Raw genomic sequence first — 19,927 nt, 5'->3', positions numbered from 1 at the left:
AAGAAATATATTGAATCAACAAATTATGCTCAATAAAATCACTTTTTTTATACATTCAACAAAATCACTATAGGCAAAAAGGCTCAATTTAACATTTTATCCTAATGTGATTTGGGGTCTCTCTAAAATAACGAAACGCAAGATGTCATGTCCACCGACGGATTTTATGTTTTCTTTGGAACACAAAAGGTATTTGTGAAAATACATGAGTGAGGTGGTTGTTATTATACAAGGCACATTCATTCTTGCTGTGGACATATTTAAAATTACATAAAAAATTTAGTGTCTATATAAAATCTCTTACCGTGTCGATGCAGAAAAATTATCCTAAAAGCCAAAACATCTCAAAAATTGTTTTTTATTTTGATTTTTAGTTTTTAAATCACCCTTTAAAAATTATATGTTCAATAAAAAAACACAAAAAGGGGTGCAGGAAGCTCATTTGTGACTTGATCTATTAAGTTGTCTACGAGAGCATGTTTAGACTTGAGTCTTGAAGTCAAGGTATATATATTGTTCTTTTTGGATTTTATGTTTGCATTTTCCATGTTATTCAATGAATTGATATAGAGCCATAGCTGGTCAAGATGAATTTCATCCCAAAAATTTCCTTTGAGACCTTTTTATTTGATTATCTTTTCAGATTAGAACAGAAGAAATGGATTTGATAGCCGAGAGGTGCATTGGTGCTCATGATAGTGGGGAGAGAATCTGTGACCAACTTGATTCGAAGTGCAATGACTGGTGGTAAAAGCCCAAGAGGTAAGGCATAGCGTCTTCAGAATGCCAACATCTCAAATATGCTATCTTTCCCTGACAGACTTTGATAGAATAATAGTTTAAAGAGAGTTCTTAGTAATACCCATCACCCAATATTGATGCCAATAGCCTGTGTCGTTTTTATTCATGTTTTATGTGTCTATCTATCAAATGTTATGTCATTATTCTCATCCTTTGTACTACATGAATCATGTAGTATTAATACACTAAGTGTAAAAGCAGTAACCTTTGTTGAGAGATGTCTCTGTCTAGCACAAGAAAGGAAAAATATTAAAAAGGTGTTGAACTGCACCGAAAAGGAACAACGTGTTGAGGAGAAAGTTTTCTAGAAATGGATGTTTCTCATGTACATGAGGCAACCGATTAGGTGTGTTTTTTAAACTATCTTTGTTTTCCAAAGGATAGGATAATGTGCAGTTGGAAAAAAACACTAATCTTCATGTAGTACTGATTGGTATTTACTCTTTTCATTCATATTGTGACACTTACTCATGTATGGTTAGTTATCCAAACTATTTGTAGTTTTTGCTCCGTCAACATGAACCATTTGATGATTGGGAGTGGGACTGTGAATAAGTAAAAGAAAAAACTGAGAAGAAAACTCTCATATATTGCCATGAGACTAATAGAATCACTTGTTATTGTTGGAAAAAAAAGTCAGTTTTTATTTGAACTAATTTTGTTCTTTATCTCTTTCCCTTTGTTTCTACTTTTAAATTGAATTTTTTTATGCAAATTTTAAAAGTGATTCGCCAAACCAAACAAAGGTTAGTTCTAAACCGGATTTTATGCAAACTAAATTTAATTCAAAACTAGGTAGTTCTGGATAGGCTTTTTGTCCTTGGGAACACTTCAAATGACTGTTTTTGCATTCTCATGTGTTTTGAAGTATTAGATGTTATTTATAAAAATAATAATAATATTCCAACTTAATTGCACTGAAATCTTAATTTCTCCCCATTTCACTTCTGCAGAAAAGGAAGGCCGAGACAAGCAATGATCCTTCTATTTCCAAGTGAGTTAATATGAGAAGATGAAAAGCAGCAGAATTAGAATCGATTAGAATATGCGACAGGAAACTCTATTTTGCTATAACATTTTAGTACTGAACTTGACATCCGTGATTCTTTTTTACATTTTCTGATCGTCATTTAGCTCGTGTTCTGATTTCTTTCAGGAACTGATATAACTACAAAAGTACGTTATAAACTATATTTTGATCAAATAAGTTGCAAACTTAGGAACCGAATAAGTTGTTCGTCACACATAACTATTTTGATCAAATAAGTTATAAACTAGGTTAATTAGAACCTGTGATGTGTATTGGTTCAAGTGGCACGTATTTAATTCTCATAAAGTAATATCTCTGTTTGTCTCTTGTATCTACATCTACATCTACATACACTTAATGGGCTGTTAGAACAGCACTATTCATAAGAGAAATTGCATCTTGGCCATTCATTCTCTTTGATCCTACGGTTCATGTTTTTTTTATCAGTTTTTGTTTTGCAAATTTGTTTTTGTTGGACTCTCTCTCTTTTTGTTCTCCAGCTGTTGTTGTCGGCCCATTACTTGTACTTGTATGTATTTTTTTTATCCGTTCCAGCTGTTGTCGGCCCAGCTCCACTATTCACCCATCATCTAGGTTTTGCCTTTTGCTTATGAACGGTTCAATCAACTGCATTCCAGCGGCTTTGTGGCAGAGGGTATGGGTGACGGTTGTACGAACTCGAAGTGGGTGTTTCAGCAAGAGAGAAGGAGGCAACTTGCGTTTTCATGAGAACTATTCATTCATCATCAACCAAAATTGAAGCGGGTTTTTGGCAGAGGGTATGGTGAGACTTATACGAAAGATGGAGATGCTTGGGCTCTGGCGGAAGTACTTGATGCAGAAGCAGGTTTGAATTCTTTCATTGATGCGACTTGTATGAGATGGAATTTGGTTTGATTTGTAGAAAGAGCTAGCTTCCTCTCTAACTTCTTCGTTCAATCTCCCTTCTCTATAAATTGCTCTACTAAATTGACTGATTGATTGTACAAATAGTTAACCTATCCCTATTCGAATGACTATCTACTGGTAGAGTTATGGGTTCTGTATATTTTTATATTAAATCTTCATCCCAAGCTATCTATAAATACCACCACTGTTTTGTTATTTGTCCTCATCCTTTGTTGTTCCTTTCTTTGGGGGTTGTAGTATCCAAACTTATTTGTGCATTTTCATATTCTGTTGTGTTCTCTTGGTGGTTTTAATGGCTGGATCATTGAATCCCCTTCGTTCCATATGCCTTGGGATCGATCCTAAAAAAGATACTTGGAGAGTGAAGGTGTTCTTTTTCTTGGTGTTCTTTCTCAGAGCAAACCTGCTTTTTGCTATAAATATTCCCACAATTGTTCTTTCATTTCAAATTTTGTATTTGTCTTCATGTATCTCATTCTCTTCCTCTTCTTCCATGCTTACAGAGAAAACACTTTAACCTAGGGAAAGAGGGATGGAGGTCTGTATGTAGAGGACTGGTGGAAGCTAGATGACCATGTGTGCGAAGGTATGTGAATTGCTTTGTCTTTAGTTTTGAAATCCTAATTCTAGGTTTCAAGTTTATCATTCTCTTTTCATATTTGAAATCTTATTCGGTTATTTTTTCTGGTTACATGAAATCTTCTTCTTTGAATTTGTGACCACGAACTAACAAAACAACAAGAAGAAAAAGAAGAAAAATCCTCCATAGATAGATTTAACATGAACGCCAAATATTTTGACCTATTAGTGGCTTCCATTCCTACTTGCGACTAATATTATTAGAGCTTTCTTTAGTAAGTTCATTTTTTTATTATATCTATGTTTCACTTTTTCTTTGATGCCCCTATTTTTGAAGTAGGTCAATTGACAAACCACTAAGACATATAGAGATAGTTTGAAGTCAATTTTTAGGAGATTATGGATGGAAGAGGGGTGGAAGAAAAGTAACACTGACAGAAGATGGAAAACAAAAATGAAAAATGAAAAAAAAGGGTGGGAGATGGCTTAATCCTTAACTTTCTTCTTAATGTTTATTTCAGCTGTAGTAGATGTGTCCTAGTGATTCCTCCAAACCAAATGCTAGCATCTCGTCTTAATCAATGCAGAGGTTGTATTGCTCACTAAAATTTCTGGCATGGAATATTTCCTAGAGGTATTTTTATTTTAAAAGTTTTTCTTCGTTCTGATTTCTATTGAAATTTATGAAGTTTACCCATGATGGGCTAGGATCCACTTTCTTTCAGTTTTTGTTTTATTCTAAGTTGGGGAATTGATTTTGGTTTCACAATTTTGTTAAGTGATGTGTGCTTGGGTCGTGTCTGCTTGATTTATATTGAACCCCTTATTTTTGTAAATATAATATTGATTAACTTTTACGAATGGTTGGATTAGTATAGGTGAATGCAGGGAGGGAACTGTTATGGACCACATTTACTTTTCTTTTCAAGTTCCCTGTTGATTCCTTCATAATTTTGGTGTGTATTTGAATGAAAAAGTTTTGTTCCCTGAATTGAAGAAGGCATGAGACATTTTACCTTCGACACCAACTCTTTTAATATTAGCTAACTGGATAATTATGGAATCAAATTATAATGTAGTGACATGGAATGTAAGATTATCAGCGATATATAGCTTTAAATATCCACAGAATCTAAATGATTCACTTCCCAAAGAAAATCTAAATTATCTTCTTTTTTCTTAGTTTTAATTTCATTTTGATTCTTTGTTTGATTGAATGGATTTTGGTTCTTTCTCGGAGATTCAATGTGACCTCAGATCATTATTTTCGAAATGGGATTGGTTTGGTGTGTCTATGTCAGTGGTTTGATGTGTAAATGACTCTTTTGTGGTGCATATGCCAGTTGTGGCTGTGGTCCTGTTTTGGCTTCCATGAACCTTCCTCTTCTTCTATATAAGCCAAATTTTGATATTCTGCACTCTCCTATCATGTTCTCAATCAATCTTATATATGCCAAGTGTCATAATAATTATCTTTATGTATGAAGACAGTGGTTAAACAATTATTTTCAATGTATTGCACTCTTCTTGCAATAAGACAAAGGTTTGGTGTGTGTATAAGACTTTTTGTGGTGCTTGATAGAGGGTATCTATTTATCAAATTGGAGCTGTAGGGTGCTCACCAGTTCTTAGTCGATTCAGTTTCCCTGATTATTTTTTGTTTTCTCTGCATTGCCCTGTCTTTCTAAGTCAAGTATGTGTGAGAGGTACATGTATTTCACAGAAAAAACACAGTGCCAAGATTGATTTCCCTGTCCAATTAATGATCCTCTAATTGAGCTTGTGCTGTGTTAATCCTGTTAGGAGCATGTGTTGTGGTAGAGATACTTGGAAACAGTCTGATGCCTATCTGGAAGGTTGAATGTAGGTTAAACTAGCAACAATCTGATACCTATTTAATTCTAACATTAAAGAAGTTGATGCATATAGTTAAAAATGTAATCGTCTTTACTGCCTTTCTCAATCTATTTTCCTTTTTTGATCATAGAGGTTGTTACTAAAAAAAATCAAGGTCATAACACCATTCCTGTTTTCTTTTATTTGTGTTACATATTTCCTAGCAAATCTTGCTTTCATAGTTAGGTGCATAGCAAATCTCTACTATTTAATTCTTTCTATTTTCTCTTTGATCATGCATGCATTGTAATTTTAAAATTAGGATGAAGTTGAAGTGGTTTTAGTTATAATCTGACTATTTGAGTTAGTTGCAGTATTAAGGACTAATGTTGTTTCAATTCAAAGAATTGACAAATTGATGTGTGTTTAGGTTGGGACAAAATCTATATGATTAGACACCATGTGGACACGCATTTCATGGGTCCTGCATCCGAACATGTTAGGCTGTTAGTCTCATAATGTTATAGTAGTAAGCAAAATGAAGTTTTTTCTATTGATATATACTAACAATGGGTGAAAATTGATCAGCAGGTACCTTCTAAGTCATCTTTATTTTCTTATTTATATGAGGAGCAAACAGAAATGGCATAAGCACAATAGAGAATGGGCCCTGCATCCTAACATGTTAGGCTGTTAGTCTCATAATGTCATATTAGTAAGCAAAATGAAGTTTTTCTATTGATATATACTAACAATGGGTGAAAATTGATCTGTCGGAGCTGAGAAATCTCAGTTCCTTTCTCATTTTCTTATATTCCTTATTTTGCTTTCATCTTCTGTAAGTAATTTTAAAAACGAACACGTACTAAGGTATCAATGGTTATTGATTTATGTTTTTTTATTGATAGTACAAACTCTGCCAATTGTTTATCATAAAAGCTGGCCCTTAGTGTTGGTTGTTGTGGAACACTGTCAAGTCTTTTCATGATCTTAAAAGAGCTTCAAATATTCATGGATGTTAATTAGTTACTTATTTACTTGATTTGTTTAATGTTCATACCATTATGTGTTAATCATGTATTCTTTATGAGCTTCTTCTAAGATAACTTCTGATGATGACACCGCTTTAAGTGGTGGGTGGAGTTATATTAGGTGCGGGTTAAAAGTTGTGTGGACACCAACACAATTTTAGAATGATTTTTCTTCAAGTGGTAAAATACCAAATCTCTATGTCCTTAAGTGTTTCTTTCATTGGAAGCTAACTTTTGGCTCTAGATGGTGCTTATTGGGATTATGGTCATGTTGGGTAAATGATCATGGCATCACCACATATACCATGCGCTTCATGATTTCCTTAAAAAAAAAAATTACACCTACTTGCTTAATCATTATGAAGGTTTTTCCCCTTTTTTATGTCTTTTACCTTTATTCTTTTGGCTCTGATATGTATGGTTGTGCTTGATCATGTGCTAACTTTGACTAACACCTTGGAAGTATTGTTTTTTGATAAAGGTTTTACACTTTCACTTCTTCTATGTCCTTTTTGATATTTTAACTGGAGCCATAACCGCATCCTTTTCTTTCCCAAAGGATTTTATTGTTGTTGGCATTGCTAGAAGTAGAACTTTTTCCAAAGATTTTTCTCAAGATATTGAATATGACAACTGTCTTGCACTCCAACTTGAGTGGTCAAGTTTGAATTTGGGCACACCTGCTTCAAGCATTCAGCAACCTAAATTGAAGCTTTCTCTACCATTAAGGAAAGAGTCATATTTGTTTCTTATTGTTGACTACTATTTTCCCCTAATGAGCTAGCTATATGTCAGTGTTGTTATTGAGGTTTCCATGACCCTGCTTCTTTTGTCATTTGTATTCTTTTTGTTATGCTCATGTGCCTATGTTAGTTGCTTCTCATATTAATTCTAAATTTGGTTTTTGTTTAGTTTGTGAATTATTATTTGTTGGCTCACTGCATCTCCTTTTGCGTTCCTTTCTGTTTTTGTTTCTATTTTGGTTTCATTACAGATAATTGTTGAGTTAATTTTCTTTATATGACCAATTTTGGTGCTTGAATTTGTAGGATATTTCTTGCTGCTTCAGGTATAAGATATTGACACTTGCTCATGTAATTTTATCTTCGAATCTTTACTATATATTATCTCATCATGTTTCCACTACTATAAACCTTTTGAATTTGTTTAGTTTTCCTCCATAGTAATTTATGCCTATATCTCGTGTGTAGAATGAATAAGTGAATATATGGGGATCGGACGAGAAGCACGGTAATGAATTTATAGGTGAATTTGCTAAGGTCTCGGTGCTGCCATGGAGACCTCCAATGCTGGAAGGGCACTTCTTGAAGCACATGATCAAGGGAGATCGAGGAGGATATCAAGAAGATGCTTCTAATTAATTATGTTTTGGAGTTCATATAGCTCTACTAAAGATTCAGATACATACTTTCTCAGAGAACTGATGGGTTCCAGCCCTGTGAATTGATAGAATTGAAGTCTGGTACCCATCTATTGGAACATACTATTACATGTTGAATTTCTTATTTTTCAATATTTATTTCACTATTTTTATCTATATTTATTTTACTACTTTTTTGGAAAAGTTATATCCAATATGTGATTATGAAGGAGTGTAAGAAGGCTTTTGACGTGGACGAATGAGGAGAAAACTGTTGTATATGATGACCAATGTCAAAGCAATATATATCAAGACCGATGTCACAATTGTGGGCTGCAACTGCTAAATAACCAGCTACTTTATTAAAGTGGCGTTGAACATTATAGAACATTAAAAATTCAATATAATATCTCTTCATCAACGTGTTATCATTTTCTTCTTACAAATAAAAGATGAATACTGCTGTCTTCACATCTTTTTTGTAAATTATTTATTTAATTTTTTTTAAAGGAAAAAAAAAAGCTTAAGTTAATAATTTATAAAAAAAAATAGATAGTTAAATTGAATCTTCGTGCATCTCAATGAACCAATAAAATTATAAATAAATAAAATATAAAAATGATATTTCACTTATCTTAAATGTGATTGGTCCACCTAGGATATGGATTATTTAACCCAAATTTTTTTAATGGTCATTTAAACTATATATATAGTTGAAAAAATTACAAATTATTAGTATATAAATTAATTTGTTTTCTTTTTTTATAGGCAAATGTTAGGGGTTAGTAATTACAAATGCTCATCATCAGGGTTCGAACCCTGGACCTCCATCTCCAACACCTATTTCCATCACACCCATTAATTTGTTTATCTTAATAAATTAAAGAATTAATTGTATTAAATTGTAAAATCGCTCGTCCTTGCATCGCACGGAAACGGGCAACTATCCTAGTTTATAGAAGATGGAAAACGCGAGAAAATGAAAATTTCGCGATTCCGATTTTTCCTGCGCGTTCCTCTGTGAATTCTAAGATAGATTCTGGCGACAGAATTCCAAAACTGGAAACAGGTTTCTCAGAATTAAGGCAAACGATCCAAAGTCGGTGTAAATCTATTTTACCCGAAAAACTATTTTTTGCAGTTGATGTTGATGTCGGATGAGAAAACTCCTTTCTGAGGAAAGATTAGAAACATCAAAATAAATGGGTTTACGAGTGTGGAATCTTCGTTTGAAGCCCCGAATAGAAAAAGTCTCAATCGACAGTTTATTTTAAGGTTCTTGAGCTATCAAAGATTCAATTTCGGCAAACTTCCGAGAATTAGATTCGGACGTTCGTACATTCCAGGGTTTCGTATCGAAACGCTTGTCATGGAAAGGATTAAGAGAAGTTCTAACATTCCTCTGAATATTTTTGGAATTAGTTCCTATAGTGCTTTAAAAGTAAATTAATCGTTTACTAACGCTCTTGCCCTAAGCGTAAGCGAATAAGACTCGCGTTATAACTTATATCGATTTTAATACTATTCTTAGTCTTTTCCTGAACTTTATCCTTCATAATTTATTCCATTCGGTAAACACTTGTTCAGGTTTCCCTTCACGATACATCGAACCTAATCGTGAATAGAAATTTCATTAATTTATTCTAAGCTTAAAAACTTGGGTCTCACACAAATCGCAGCCCAGAAGCTTCGAACTCAAAACGGTCATAACTGCGCCATCATCTCCATATTCCCCTTTTCCAGATCCGTGCTGCCACCACCTCTTATTCTCGTTTCCGGCGTCGTCACCTCCTCCCTCTTCTTCTCTGTCCAAATCACACCACCACAGCTTCCAAATCAACCACCACCGAGCCTTCTCTTCCCTTCACCCTCGCAATCGTGTCAACCGACCACCACCGAACCGTTCTCCTTAAAATGCGAACCACCCTCCATCTCCTCATCTCAGATCTGAAACCGAAGCACCTCTACCTCCTCCCTGAAGTCGCGCTGCCACCACCACCTCTAGGTTCGCAGCGCCGCTGTCTTTACGAGTTGATGAAGGAGAGTGGATAGGGATATGTTAGCCATCAATAGTTTCCAGAAGCAAGGAGAAGAAAAGGGGACCTTAGGGTTAGGGTTGATCATCTACAATTTTACCCTTTTAGCATCCATCTAATCATGACCGTTCAATTAAAGTATATTCCAAAATACTTAAATCTAATGGTGATTAAGTCTGGTCCATCTATGGACCAAAAATAAAAGTGACCACCCTAGTGGGCACCGAAAGTTTGCCAAAAATTAAAACTGCAACAGTTAGTCAATGTGAGGGACGTTATAGACTAATAAATTCCTTGAGAAACCAAAACTGTCAGATCGTAATAAATAAGGGATCAAAAATGCTATTAAGCCAAAATTCTAAAAATAATTGATAACTCTACGAATAAATAAGTTTTTATAATCTTTATTTTGTTACATGGAGGGCCTACTCAATCTATACATTTTAATTGGATATCAAAATAAAATGGTACTATATAATTGTGAATTTGAATGAATTGGATTGGACGTTTACACTTTCTGTGTAAATTTATTGGAAAAAAACAGTGGTGACTATTGACTACAATAATAAAATAATAATAATAATGAATTTGGGATTGTGAAGCTTCCGTTTCTTATTAAATAAGAATTCCAAGGTAAGAAAGGATTTAGAAAAAGTGTAGTACCCTCTCAAAGTTGTTACTTGTCTTCATGTATTGATTTTCATAGTAATTAATGAATGAGAAAGACAACTATTCAACCAACAGAATAAAAAACCAAAAGGTGGAGAGCCCACTACATCATTTGTGCATTCCTTTCATTCAAATTGAACAAAGTTGTATCCTTTGCTCTTCCATCATCAGACAGGGCAGCTTCATGGGACAAAATATTCCCACATTTTTTTAAATATTTCTTTTATTCTCTTCCAGAAACAATAATGACCAAAAGTTCAAATCAAAGCAGTGTAGTAGATACCTCAACAAACATGTTCGTGATGCAACTTTTGCTTATATCAGGATCACCATGAAGCCACATGACACTGATCACTTCTCCATTTACATAGAATGATTGTTCACCTTGATTACACAGACTTCCTGATTCATAAAAAGTTAAAAATCAAATCAATGCTTCCGCATGTCTGCCCCTTATTTGATGTTTATATCAACAAAAGTGAAGAAAAAAGTTGTTTCAGTAAGGAACTTAGTGTCTCTCACCTCGTGAAAACCTTAGCAATCCTACAAATCCATCCATGAAATCCCTTATCATTCAGGACTGGTTGTAGGAAGAACCTCAATAAGGCATGAAATTGGGGCTATCGGGATGCAAATAGGAAATAGAAAACATTGAGTCAAAATTCAGCACAAAGATAAGTTAGTTTCTTACTATAACAGGGGTAGCAAAGGCAGAACGATGAAAGGAATCAAAGAAGAAAAATGGTTAAAAGGAAAACAGGGTTAGAAAAACCCAGAAAAATCAGAAAAGGTACCTTTTTCAGCTTCCTCGTAATCATCCTCTTCTTGGTTCAGAAAAGATGCTATGAACGTGATGAACCCGGGGATTCAGAAACCCAAGAATGGGAAAAATCTTGCCTTCACTCACCATCTGAATTTCAAGGTGTGTATGTGTGGGAGATTGATATAAATCACGGCTACCTCTCATCTAAAGATGAAAACACTTATTTGAAAGAATCCAGAAGGCCAAAAGCCCAAAACTTAATGCACCATGAAGATGAAACTCCAAACGTCTAAAACGGCACATAAGGATACAAAAGGCCAAATTGAGAGCATCCAATGGCCAAGATTTCATCATGATTAATTATATCAAATTTACTTAATTACCCATGCTCAAATTATCACTCATGTGCAATGAATAACTGAGTTACTAAATTGCCCTCAAGGCTGCAAAAACTTTACTTTTATATAGATTATAGATAGATATATAGATAGATAGATAGATTATAGATAGATAGATAGATTATAGATAGATAGATTATAGATTATAGATAGATAGATAGATTATAGATTATAGATTATAGATAGATGTTATCTTCACACTCTCTTTGAGGGTGAGGGGGAGAGAGGTGGAATGAAGAGAGAGATAGGAAGAAAAGAAAAAGTAAGAGAGAGAAAATATTAGATGTGATAAATGATAAGAGGAGAGAGATAGAAATAAAAAGAGGTGGAAATGAAGTGTTTTAAAAATGAGGTGTGTATATATCATTACTCGTTTCTTATATATTAAGTTTCTTATATATTAAGAAACGGTAGTCGAAACTTTTCCATTCCACGCACTAATCTAGTCAGTTTTGGAAAAAGGAAGCAGCACTACTGTACATGACAACGGGAGTGTACTCTTGCTTGTTGACTTGGTATTGACGTCCTTGCTTTTCTCTCTGTTTTTTTGTTCAATTTCTCACGATGATACACAACTAACACAAGTGATCACTTGCTAATGCTCAATTTCTCATCAACACTCTCTTTCTCTCGATTTCCCAAAGCTTTTCATGTACAGCAGTTTGTTCTTACTGTTTGTGATGATCTTCTGTGGTTGATGCTTTTCTGTTATGATGCTGCATTTTTTTTGTCAAGTTTGCATTTTGTTATATCTGTTGCATTTCAAATTGGTTGTCGATGATTAAACTTCAACAAAAAGTAACGGTTCCGGGTTTTTCTATGTTTGTGGTTTCCTTGAATAGGGTTTTTTTTTTTTTTCTTGGTCTTGTGATTATATTTTTGAATTTTATTATTTTCCGAAAAGAGGTTTTAGGGGTGAGTTTTGGAATAAGGGTAAAAATGGAAAAGTGTTGGATCAGTCGTAACCCACATATCAAAATTCTTGGACCAGTTTATTTATTAAATTTGTATTGCAAATTGATCAGTCTCTATTGTGCACCCAAAGTTTGACTGGTTTTCTATGTTCTTTTTCAATCTGTTTTGTCCAAAAGACTGAATGTAGTAGGTTTTCTGAAGTGCCATGGATCCTATATAACTTGTTAAAAAAATTAGATTAATTTTAACCTTTTTTATCTCATACATTTTTATTAATTGGATAGTTATATTATATGAATGTGCTTGTAAGTTTTTGCTGAATGCAGTTTGACTATATGAACCCTATGCATATGTAAGCTTAAAATTCAGGGGAAAGTTCAAATGCTATTAGGGAATAGGTACATTCGTTAAAAAAACATATAGGATACAGTATACATATATTATCATCTATGTAGATTCCATTTTTCCTATATAGCTTTTGCTAATCTGCTTATAAATGTTGCAATTATTATTTTGTGCTGTATAGGGATATTTGCATTTTCAAGAGGCTTCAAGGAAGATTGTTAATTTTGTGGCACTATAAATCTGTTTGATAACATAAATGAAGAGTTTTGCTGACTTGAGTTATGTTAATTTGTAAATTTTATTTGAAATCTTTACATTTCTTTGGCTGTATAACAGTAGAACTAGAGCCTATTTTAACTTGATTTATATTTCTTTTTAATATTTTCTTCTCCAATCCTATCCAGGAAAGCCACAAGAGTTAGCAACAAGGATGCGTAAAACAATCGAGTTGTATGGTTTCCCTTGTCATGTAACTGTGTCAAGTGTAAGGACATTTGTAGAGAATTATACTGGTAAAGGCACTGTGTATGCTATTAAGGTAAGACATGGAAAAGGGCGTGTTCCAAGAGCATTTGCTATTATTCAATTCACCTCTGTGGAGTCTTCTGCAGACATGATGTCCAGAGCTAACAGTTTATGGTATGGGAACTCCTATCTAAAAGTTCGCGAAATGGAAAGAGATATTGTGCCAAAGCCAAGAACCTTTTTGCATAGTTTGAATAATGTGAAACTGTCTTTTGGCTGTCAAATATCAAAAGGAAGATTCTCAGCTTTATGGAATACAGTGAATGTTGAGGTAAATTTTGGGTCTGGAATGAGAAAGTGGCATTTCATTCTGTCCGATAACAATGTCAGATACAAACTTGAGCTTTCATATGAAAACATTTGGAAGTTAGAGCTGCATCAACCACGGGGTGGAATTGCAAAGCATCTCCTGATTCAGGTTGTTGAATTTAAGTTCTCTATAAATGTTTTGTGGCATATTCTTCCTTAGTAAACTACATGACATTACATAATAATTAAAATCCCTTGTATGGTATGGACCTTGCTTTTCCATTGTTGACAATTTATTTTCCTGAAATGCTTGTGACAATTAGGTGTTTCATTTATATGTCTGATGTACGTGTATGTTCTGCATAATGGTTTTTTTTATTGGTCATGATATATCTGGTTTTCGAGTGCTTTTTCAGCAGTCATTTATCTTTGTCAGGAACCAAGATTTTATACTTTGTAGTTTAGACGTGTTTTTCTTCCGGTCCCATTGCCTTGATTAGTTTTATCTTTTGTAATAAAATTGATTTTTGATTGAACAGTATTGGTTTGGGAGTATTAATACAAAGTAATAATATTTTTTGGTTTGGAGTTGAAGGTAAATTCAGATGTTTCATTCTAAATATGGTCAGAAATAGTTTTGCAATTAAAATCAAAGTTTGACATATATGACTGTTCTTTGCAGTGAACTGGTAATTCACATCCTGAAAACCAGATTTACCCTATATTTTGACAGGTAAAAAACAATAGGTTTTTGTGCCTGATAAGATTGGATCGTATCTAAAAAATTAAATTTTATTGAAGAAATTCCTTATCTCCTTCTCTGAATGAAAGAAAGGCAAGAATTGCGATGAAAATGAACTCCCAACCAGGCATGAGAAGAGACCTGAACTATCCTATATTACTAACTTTTCTTGCTCCCTATTGATTATTGTCTATTGAACAGCCTTTGTTATTCTCTTAATTGACTGCTGTTACCCTGTTGAGAAGTCCCCACATTGACCAGATATAGGACCAAAATAGTCCTTATAAAGGGTAGAGCAACCCTCACTCCTAAGCTAGCTTTTGGGGTGGAGTTAGGCTATACCCGAATTCTCATTCACCCTTGACTATGATTCCTCTTAATATGCTAACAGTGCCATGCTTCTACCTGGCAATCTTTTCCTGCCTTTTGTCTTTTACATTGTCTTCAAGAAATTTATTGTCTTATTATATTTAATTTATAACTTTGATGATCTCACTCTGATGTTGAAAACCTATGGTCATAAGTTTTTGTTGCCTTTCATATCGAGCAAGTTTTCCTAATTCAAGTCATTCCGTATCTTTTTCTTCCAAATCAATGGATGTAATTTTTTTTGTGTGCTGAGTGAGTTATTATATATAGGAGATAAACCTCTTTAGGTAATTTATCATTTAGGCTTAATAGCACCTTTGGTCCCTCACTTATCACGGTTTGGCAGTTCTAGTCCCTCATGGAATTTATTAGCCTACAATGTCCCTCACGTTTACTAATTGTTGCAGTTTTAGTTTTTTGTCAACTTCCATCCATTTTTTTGATGGTTTTTAAGAAACTATAAACCATAAAATTGTTAATTAGAAAACATAAAATTGTTCTTCAAACCTTATTTTTAATTGATTTTTTAATTAAAAACCATTAAATATTGGATGAAAGTTGACAAAAAACCAAAACTGCAACAGTTAGTATACGTGAGGGACGTTGTAAGCTAATAAATTTCTTGAGGGACAAGAACTGTCAAATCGTGATAAGTGAGGGACCAAAAATGCTGTTAAGCCTATTATTTAATGGCTCTGGTATTACTGAAAGCCAACTTTTTCATCTTCAATTGTGGACTCTTATCTGACACTTTTGTCTATGCTCTTTAATTGTTAGTTACTTGGCGCTCCTCGGATTTACAAGCTTAACAATCCTACTTCAGGAAATGTATATGAAGATCCTTCAATGAACTATTGCATGGATACCCCTGATGAGCAATGGATCAGAGCAGTTGATTTTACTCCTTTCAGTCGTATCGGGCAGTCTTCTGCTTTGTGTCTGGAGCTTCCTGATGGCCAATGTGTTCCAAATTTCAGGGAAAACTTTGCTTATTATGAAGAAAGTGCGAGGCGATGCACTGTAGAGACAGGACTTCCTTTTTCTCTCAATCTTAGGCTTGTCCCCATTGTTGCTCCTCCTCAAGGCATTGAAATACCATATGATATCTTGTTTAAAGTTAATTCATTGGTTCAACATGGGTGTCTTGCAGGTCCTTCACTTGATAATGACTTCTATCATTTGGTTGATCCATGTAGAATGGACCTTCAGTTTATTGAATATGCTTTAGAAAAATTGTACCATTCAAAGGATTTTTGTTATGAACCCACAAAGTGGCTGACTGAACAGTACATAACGTACCTTAGCTCAAAGAGGCCTCCTCGGTCACCTACAATATCCTTGGATACAGGGTTGGTATATATTCGCAGGGCTCAGGTCACACCTTGCAAAGTATACTTTTGTGGTCCAGAGATTAATGTCTCAAATCGTGTTCTACGCCACTTCCGTGAACATATCGATAACTTTCTACGTGTTTCATTTGTTGATGAGGAGTTGGATAAACTTTATTCAACAGATTTATCTTCACGCACTGATAGGCAGAAAACAGAGATATATGAAAGAATTCTTTCCATCCTTAGAAATGGCATAGTAATTGGTGATAAGAAGTTTGAATTTCTAGCATTCTCATCTAGTCAGCTTCGGGAAAATTCTCTCTGGATGTTTGCTCCTACAACAACTGGATGTACTGCTGCTTACATAAGGGAATGGATGGGAGATTTTCGCCGGATAAGAAATGTGGCTAAGTATGCTGCTAGGCTGGGGCAATCTTTTGGTTCATCTACTGAAACTCTAAGCGTCAGCAGGGATGAAGTTGAGATTATTCCGGATGTGAAGGTTAATGATGGTAGAACCGAATATGTCTTCTCTGATGGAATTGGGAAAATATCTCATGAATTTGCCAGGAGTGTGGCTAGAAAATGTGGTCATAATTCCACTCCATCAGCCTTTCAGATTCGGTATGGCGGATACAAAGGAGTTGTTGCTGTAGACCCAACATCACGTGCAAAGCTATCACTGAGGAAGAGCATGCACAAGTACGATTCGGATAACACAAAGTTGGATGTTTTGGCATGTAGTAAGTTTCAGCCTTGTTATCTGAATCGGCAGTTGATTACTCTCTTATCCACTCTTGGTGTCAGGGACAATGTTTTTGAGAAAAAACAAAGGGATGCTGTTAATCAACTGGACACTATGCTAACAGATTCATTAAAGGCACAGGAGGCTTTAGACTTAATGTCTAGTGGGGAGATCACCAATATTCTGAAGGAGATGCTCATTTGTGGCTACAAGCCTAATGTTGAACCATTTCTCTCAATGATGATGCAGACATTTAGGGCATCAAAACTGCTGGAATTGCGAACAAAAACTAGGATCTTTATTCCAAGTGGAAGAGCAATGATGGGATGTCTAGATGAAACTGGAACCCTTGAATATGGTCAAGTGTTTGTTCAATTTTCCAACAATAGGCTCGGGAATCAGAGTCTTTATGTTATTACGGGTAAGGTAGTAGTAGCGAAAAACCCCTGCTTGCACCCGGGTGATGTGCGTGTTTTGAAGGCTATGAATGTGCCAGCTTTGCACCACATGGTAGATTGTGTTGTTTTCCCTAAAAAAGGAAGCAGGTAATTATTTTCCTTAAATATTTCAACACTCAACAGGACATTATGTCATGCGATCATGAGTTATCTATCATTAAATATGATGCCAATGAATTGTCCTTGTGTTGAAGATTCAAATAAATAAAATTTGTTGAAAAATTATTACCTAGGTATAATATACGTAGGTTTTCCAATTTCATGTGTTTTCATGAATGTACACCGAGAATGAACAAAAGAAAACCTAGCAGGTGCTGTCATGTGTTACAAGAAAATGTCCTTCACACTGCCTTTACTGATATACGTATTTATCAGTGCAGATACAACCTTTATTGTTCAATAAATTTCTATTATCACACTGGATGGAAGGGGAGTTGCCTTCATGCTTCACATGCACTAAACTCACTTTAGTAAATATGATATGCTATGTTGCTGCTGCTTTTAACAAAAGATACATCCATTCTTGATTTTCTGCATTATTGACTCCTTTTTTCATTACAACGTTGCAATTCCATCCAAAGTTATTTCTCTTAGAAATGGAGATGTTGCTTTTTATTTCTTCTTGTTGTCGAGTCTTCCTTTTAAACTGTTTCGTGACACCAATATTTGACTTTTCAATATCAGACCTCATCCAAATGAATGTTCAGGAAGTGATTTGGATGGAGACATCTACTTCGTTTGTTGGGACTCTGATTTAATTCCAAGTAGGACAGAACAACCAATGGACTATACTGCTGCCCCAAATATGGAATTGGATCATGATGTAATGATTGAGGTATTTTTCTTATAGCATGAATGCATGTTATCCGTAGACATTGTTTCATGTTTCTTTGTATTTGCTTTGTTTGAGTCTTATGATTCATGATCTTTGAAGTTTAAAGCTGTTTTGACATTCTCTTGTGTTGCTTTGTTTATATTGTCAACCTGTCATGTCTATATATGTGGCTTTATTTATATTTGTTGTAAATGCATGACACCATTTTAGGCTAGAATATATCTTTGTATTTTCTTCCATAAATATCAAGAGTTACTTTATAATTATTAGGACATATCTTTATTCCCCTTTTCCCTGTTTTCCGTTAATTAGGATTCATGTACAGTCTATAAATATTGGAGATTATACATTGTAAATCTTACTTAGTAAGATCACTAATTATTTAACCCATTCAATTAGACTGCTTATGTTATGTTCAATTGTTTTTCAACATGCTTCATAATTCCATGACATATGCTAAGAATTTTGATTCCAGCATCACTTGTTATGCAAAATTTCAGCCCTTTTATATAAAATATTTTGATAATTACAAAATCCTTTAATATTTAAAATCACGTTTAAGTTGTCACGTGTATCTTTTTCCTTGTGAAATTTGTCAATCCCATTGTTATTTTTAATCTTGTGCAAAGGTTTTTTTTGTAGATTTTATTCCGTTATCTTGAGTTGTTTAAAGTATCTACTCAAACCGGCATCGATAAAGTATCTTTTTTTTGTCTGCATCATGAAATCTAATCACATGTTTTCATGACATGCTTTCTTGTTGCAGGAGGTTGAGGAGTATTTTACAAATTACATAGTCAATGACTGTCTGGGGATAATTGCCAATGCACACACTGTCTTTGCAGATAGGGAACCTTTGAAAGCAATGGCTGAACCATGTATTAAGCTTTCACAGCTCTTCTCAATAGCAGTTGACTTTCCAAAAACCGGTGTCCCAGCTGTTATACCTCAAGAACTTTATTGCAAAGAATATCCTGATTTCATGGAGAAGCCTGACAAACCCACCTACGTGTCGCCTAACGTAATAGGAAAGCTTTTTAGGGAAGTGCAAGGGATTTCATCAAGTGCTGGCTCTATTACATCCTTCACTAAGGAAGTGGCTATAAAGTCATTTGACCCCGACATGGAAGTCGATGGCTTCATGGACTATGTTGATGATGCTTACTATCACAAGGGGAATTATGACTATAGGTTGGGAAATCTGATGGACTACTATGGGATCAAAACTGAAGCTGAAATCCTCAGTGGGAATATCATGAAAATGTCAAAGTCATTCACTAAAAGACGGGATGCGGAAGCAATTACTATGGCTGTAAGGTCCCTTAGGAAAGAGGCGCGCACCTGGTTCAATGATAGCAGTGGTGGTGGTGGTGATGATGCGTACGCAAAAGCTTCGGCTTGGTATTATGTTACTTACCATCACAGTTACTGGGGTTGCTACGATGAAGGTATGAATAGGGACCATTATCTAAGCTTCCCATGGTGTGTGTACTCTCTCCTTGTCCAAATCAAGAAGGAGAAGATAGCCTGGAACAGAAGAAATGCTGACCAATCCTTGGAGTACAGTTTCAGTCATAGGTTGCATTTGAATTAAACAGTTCCAGGTGGACTTTGTACTGATTGACTTTGCATGCATATAGTACGTGGTACTGTCATGATAGAAGATTTGGTGGACTATGATTTTCTATAAACTTTTAAGTCATTGTAAATATGGCAACTCCGGTTTGGTTTATTTTATGGTTTTTGTGGATGCTTTGACATATTTTCATTTTCTGAGAAATTAATTGATGTTGGAATGAATGGATTGTAAATGTCACCGAATGGCATGGCTAGGGAAGGATATGGATTCCCTCTATTCTTCAACAGGGATCCAAGTTTTGGAACCATTCTCTGATCTTTTTTTTTGTACATTGCTATAGTTGAAATTCTTTTATGGAATTTTGTCTTGATAGAGTGTTTATTCTTTGAAAGGAATTTCTG

The 19,927-nt window shown here is 34.6% G+C and overlaps 1 protein-coding gene and 1 long non-coding RNA gene across 3 annotated transcripts; one reads left to right on the top strand and one right to left on the bottom strand.

Moving 5' to 3' along the window:
* Positions 1 to 10,178: 10,178 nt before the first annotated feature.
* Positions 10,179 to 11,317, bottom strand: LOC130735656 (uncharacterized). Its single transcript, XR_009018531.1, has 3 exons — positions 11,067 to 11,317; positions 10,795 to 10,892; positions 10,179 to 10,674 (listed from the first exon to the last, which is right to left on the bottom strand). It is a non-coding gene; the product is annotated as an uncharacterized LOC130735656 (long non-coding RNA).
* Positions 11,318 to 11,853: 536 nt separating this feature from the next.
* LOC130739409 (RNA-dependent RNA polymerase 1-like) lies at positions 11,854 to 19,747 on the top strand. 2 transcript variants are annotated; one of them, XM_057591684.1, is made up of 5 exons: positions 11,854 to 11,948; positions 13,098 to 13,636; positions 15,356 to 17,199; positions 17,797 to 17,947; positions 18,714 to 19,747. In XM_057591684.1, the coding sequence occupies exons 2-5, from the start codon at positions 13,124 to 13,126 to the stop codon at positions 19,539 to 19,541; spliced, it is 3,336 nt and encodes a 1,111-aa protein (XP_057447667.1). In that variant the 5' UTR covers positions 11,854 to 11,948; positions 13,098 to 13,123; the 3' UTR covers positions 19,542 to 19,747. The 2 variants fall into 2 exon arrangements, with proteins under 2 accessions (XP_057447667.1, XP_057447668.1); XM_057591685.1 differs by having other exon boundaries at positions 11,946 to 12,085.
* Positions 19,748 to 19,927: the final 180 nt, after the last annotated feature.

The sequence above is a fragment of the Lotus japonicus genome, chromosome 2 (assembly GCF_012489685.1).
Source record: "Lotus japonicus ecotype B-129 chromosome 2, LjGifu_v1.2".
NCBI classification, from domain to species: Eukaryota; Viridiplantae; Streptophyta; class Magnoliopsida; order Fabales; family Fabaceae; genus Lotus; species Lotus japonicus.
This window is presented reverse-complemented; position numbering and strand designations above follow the sequence as displayed.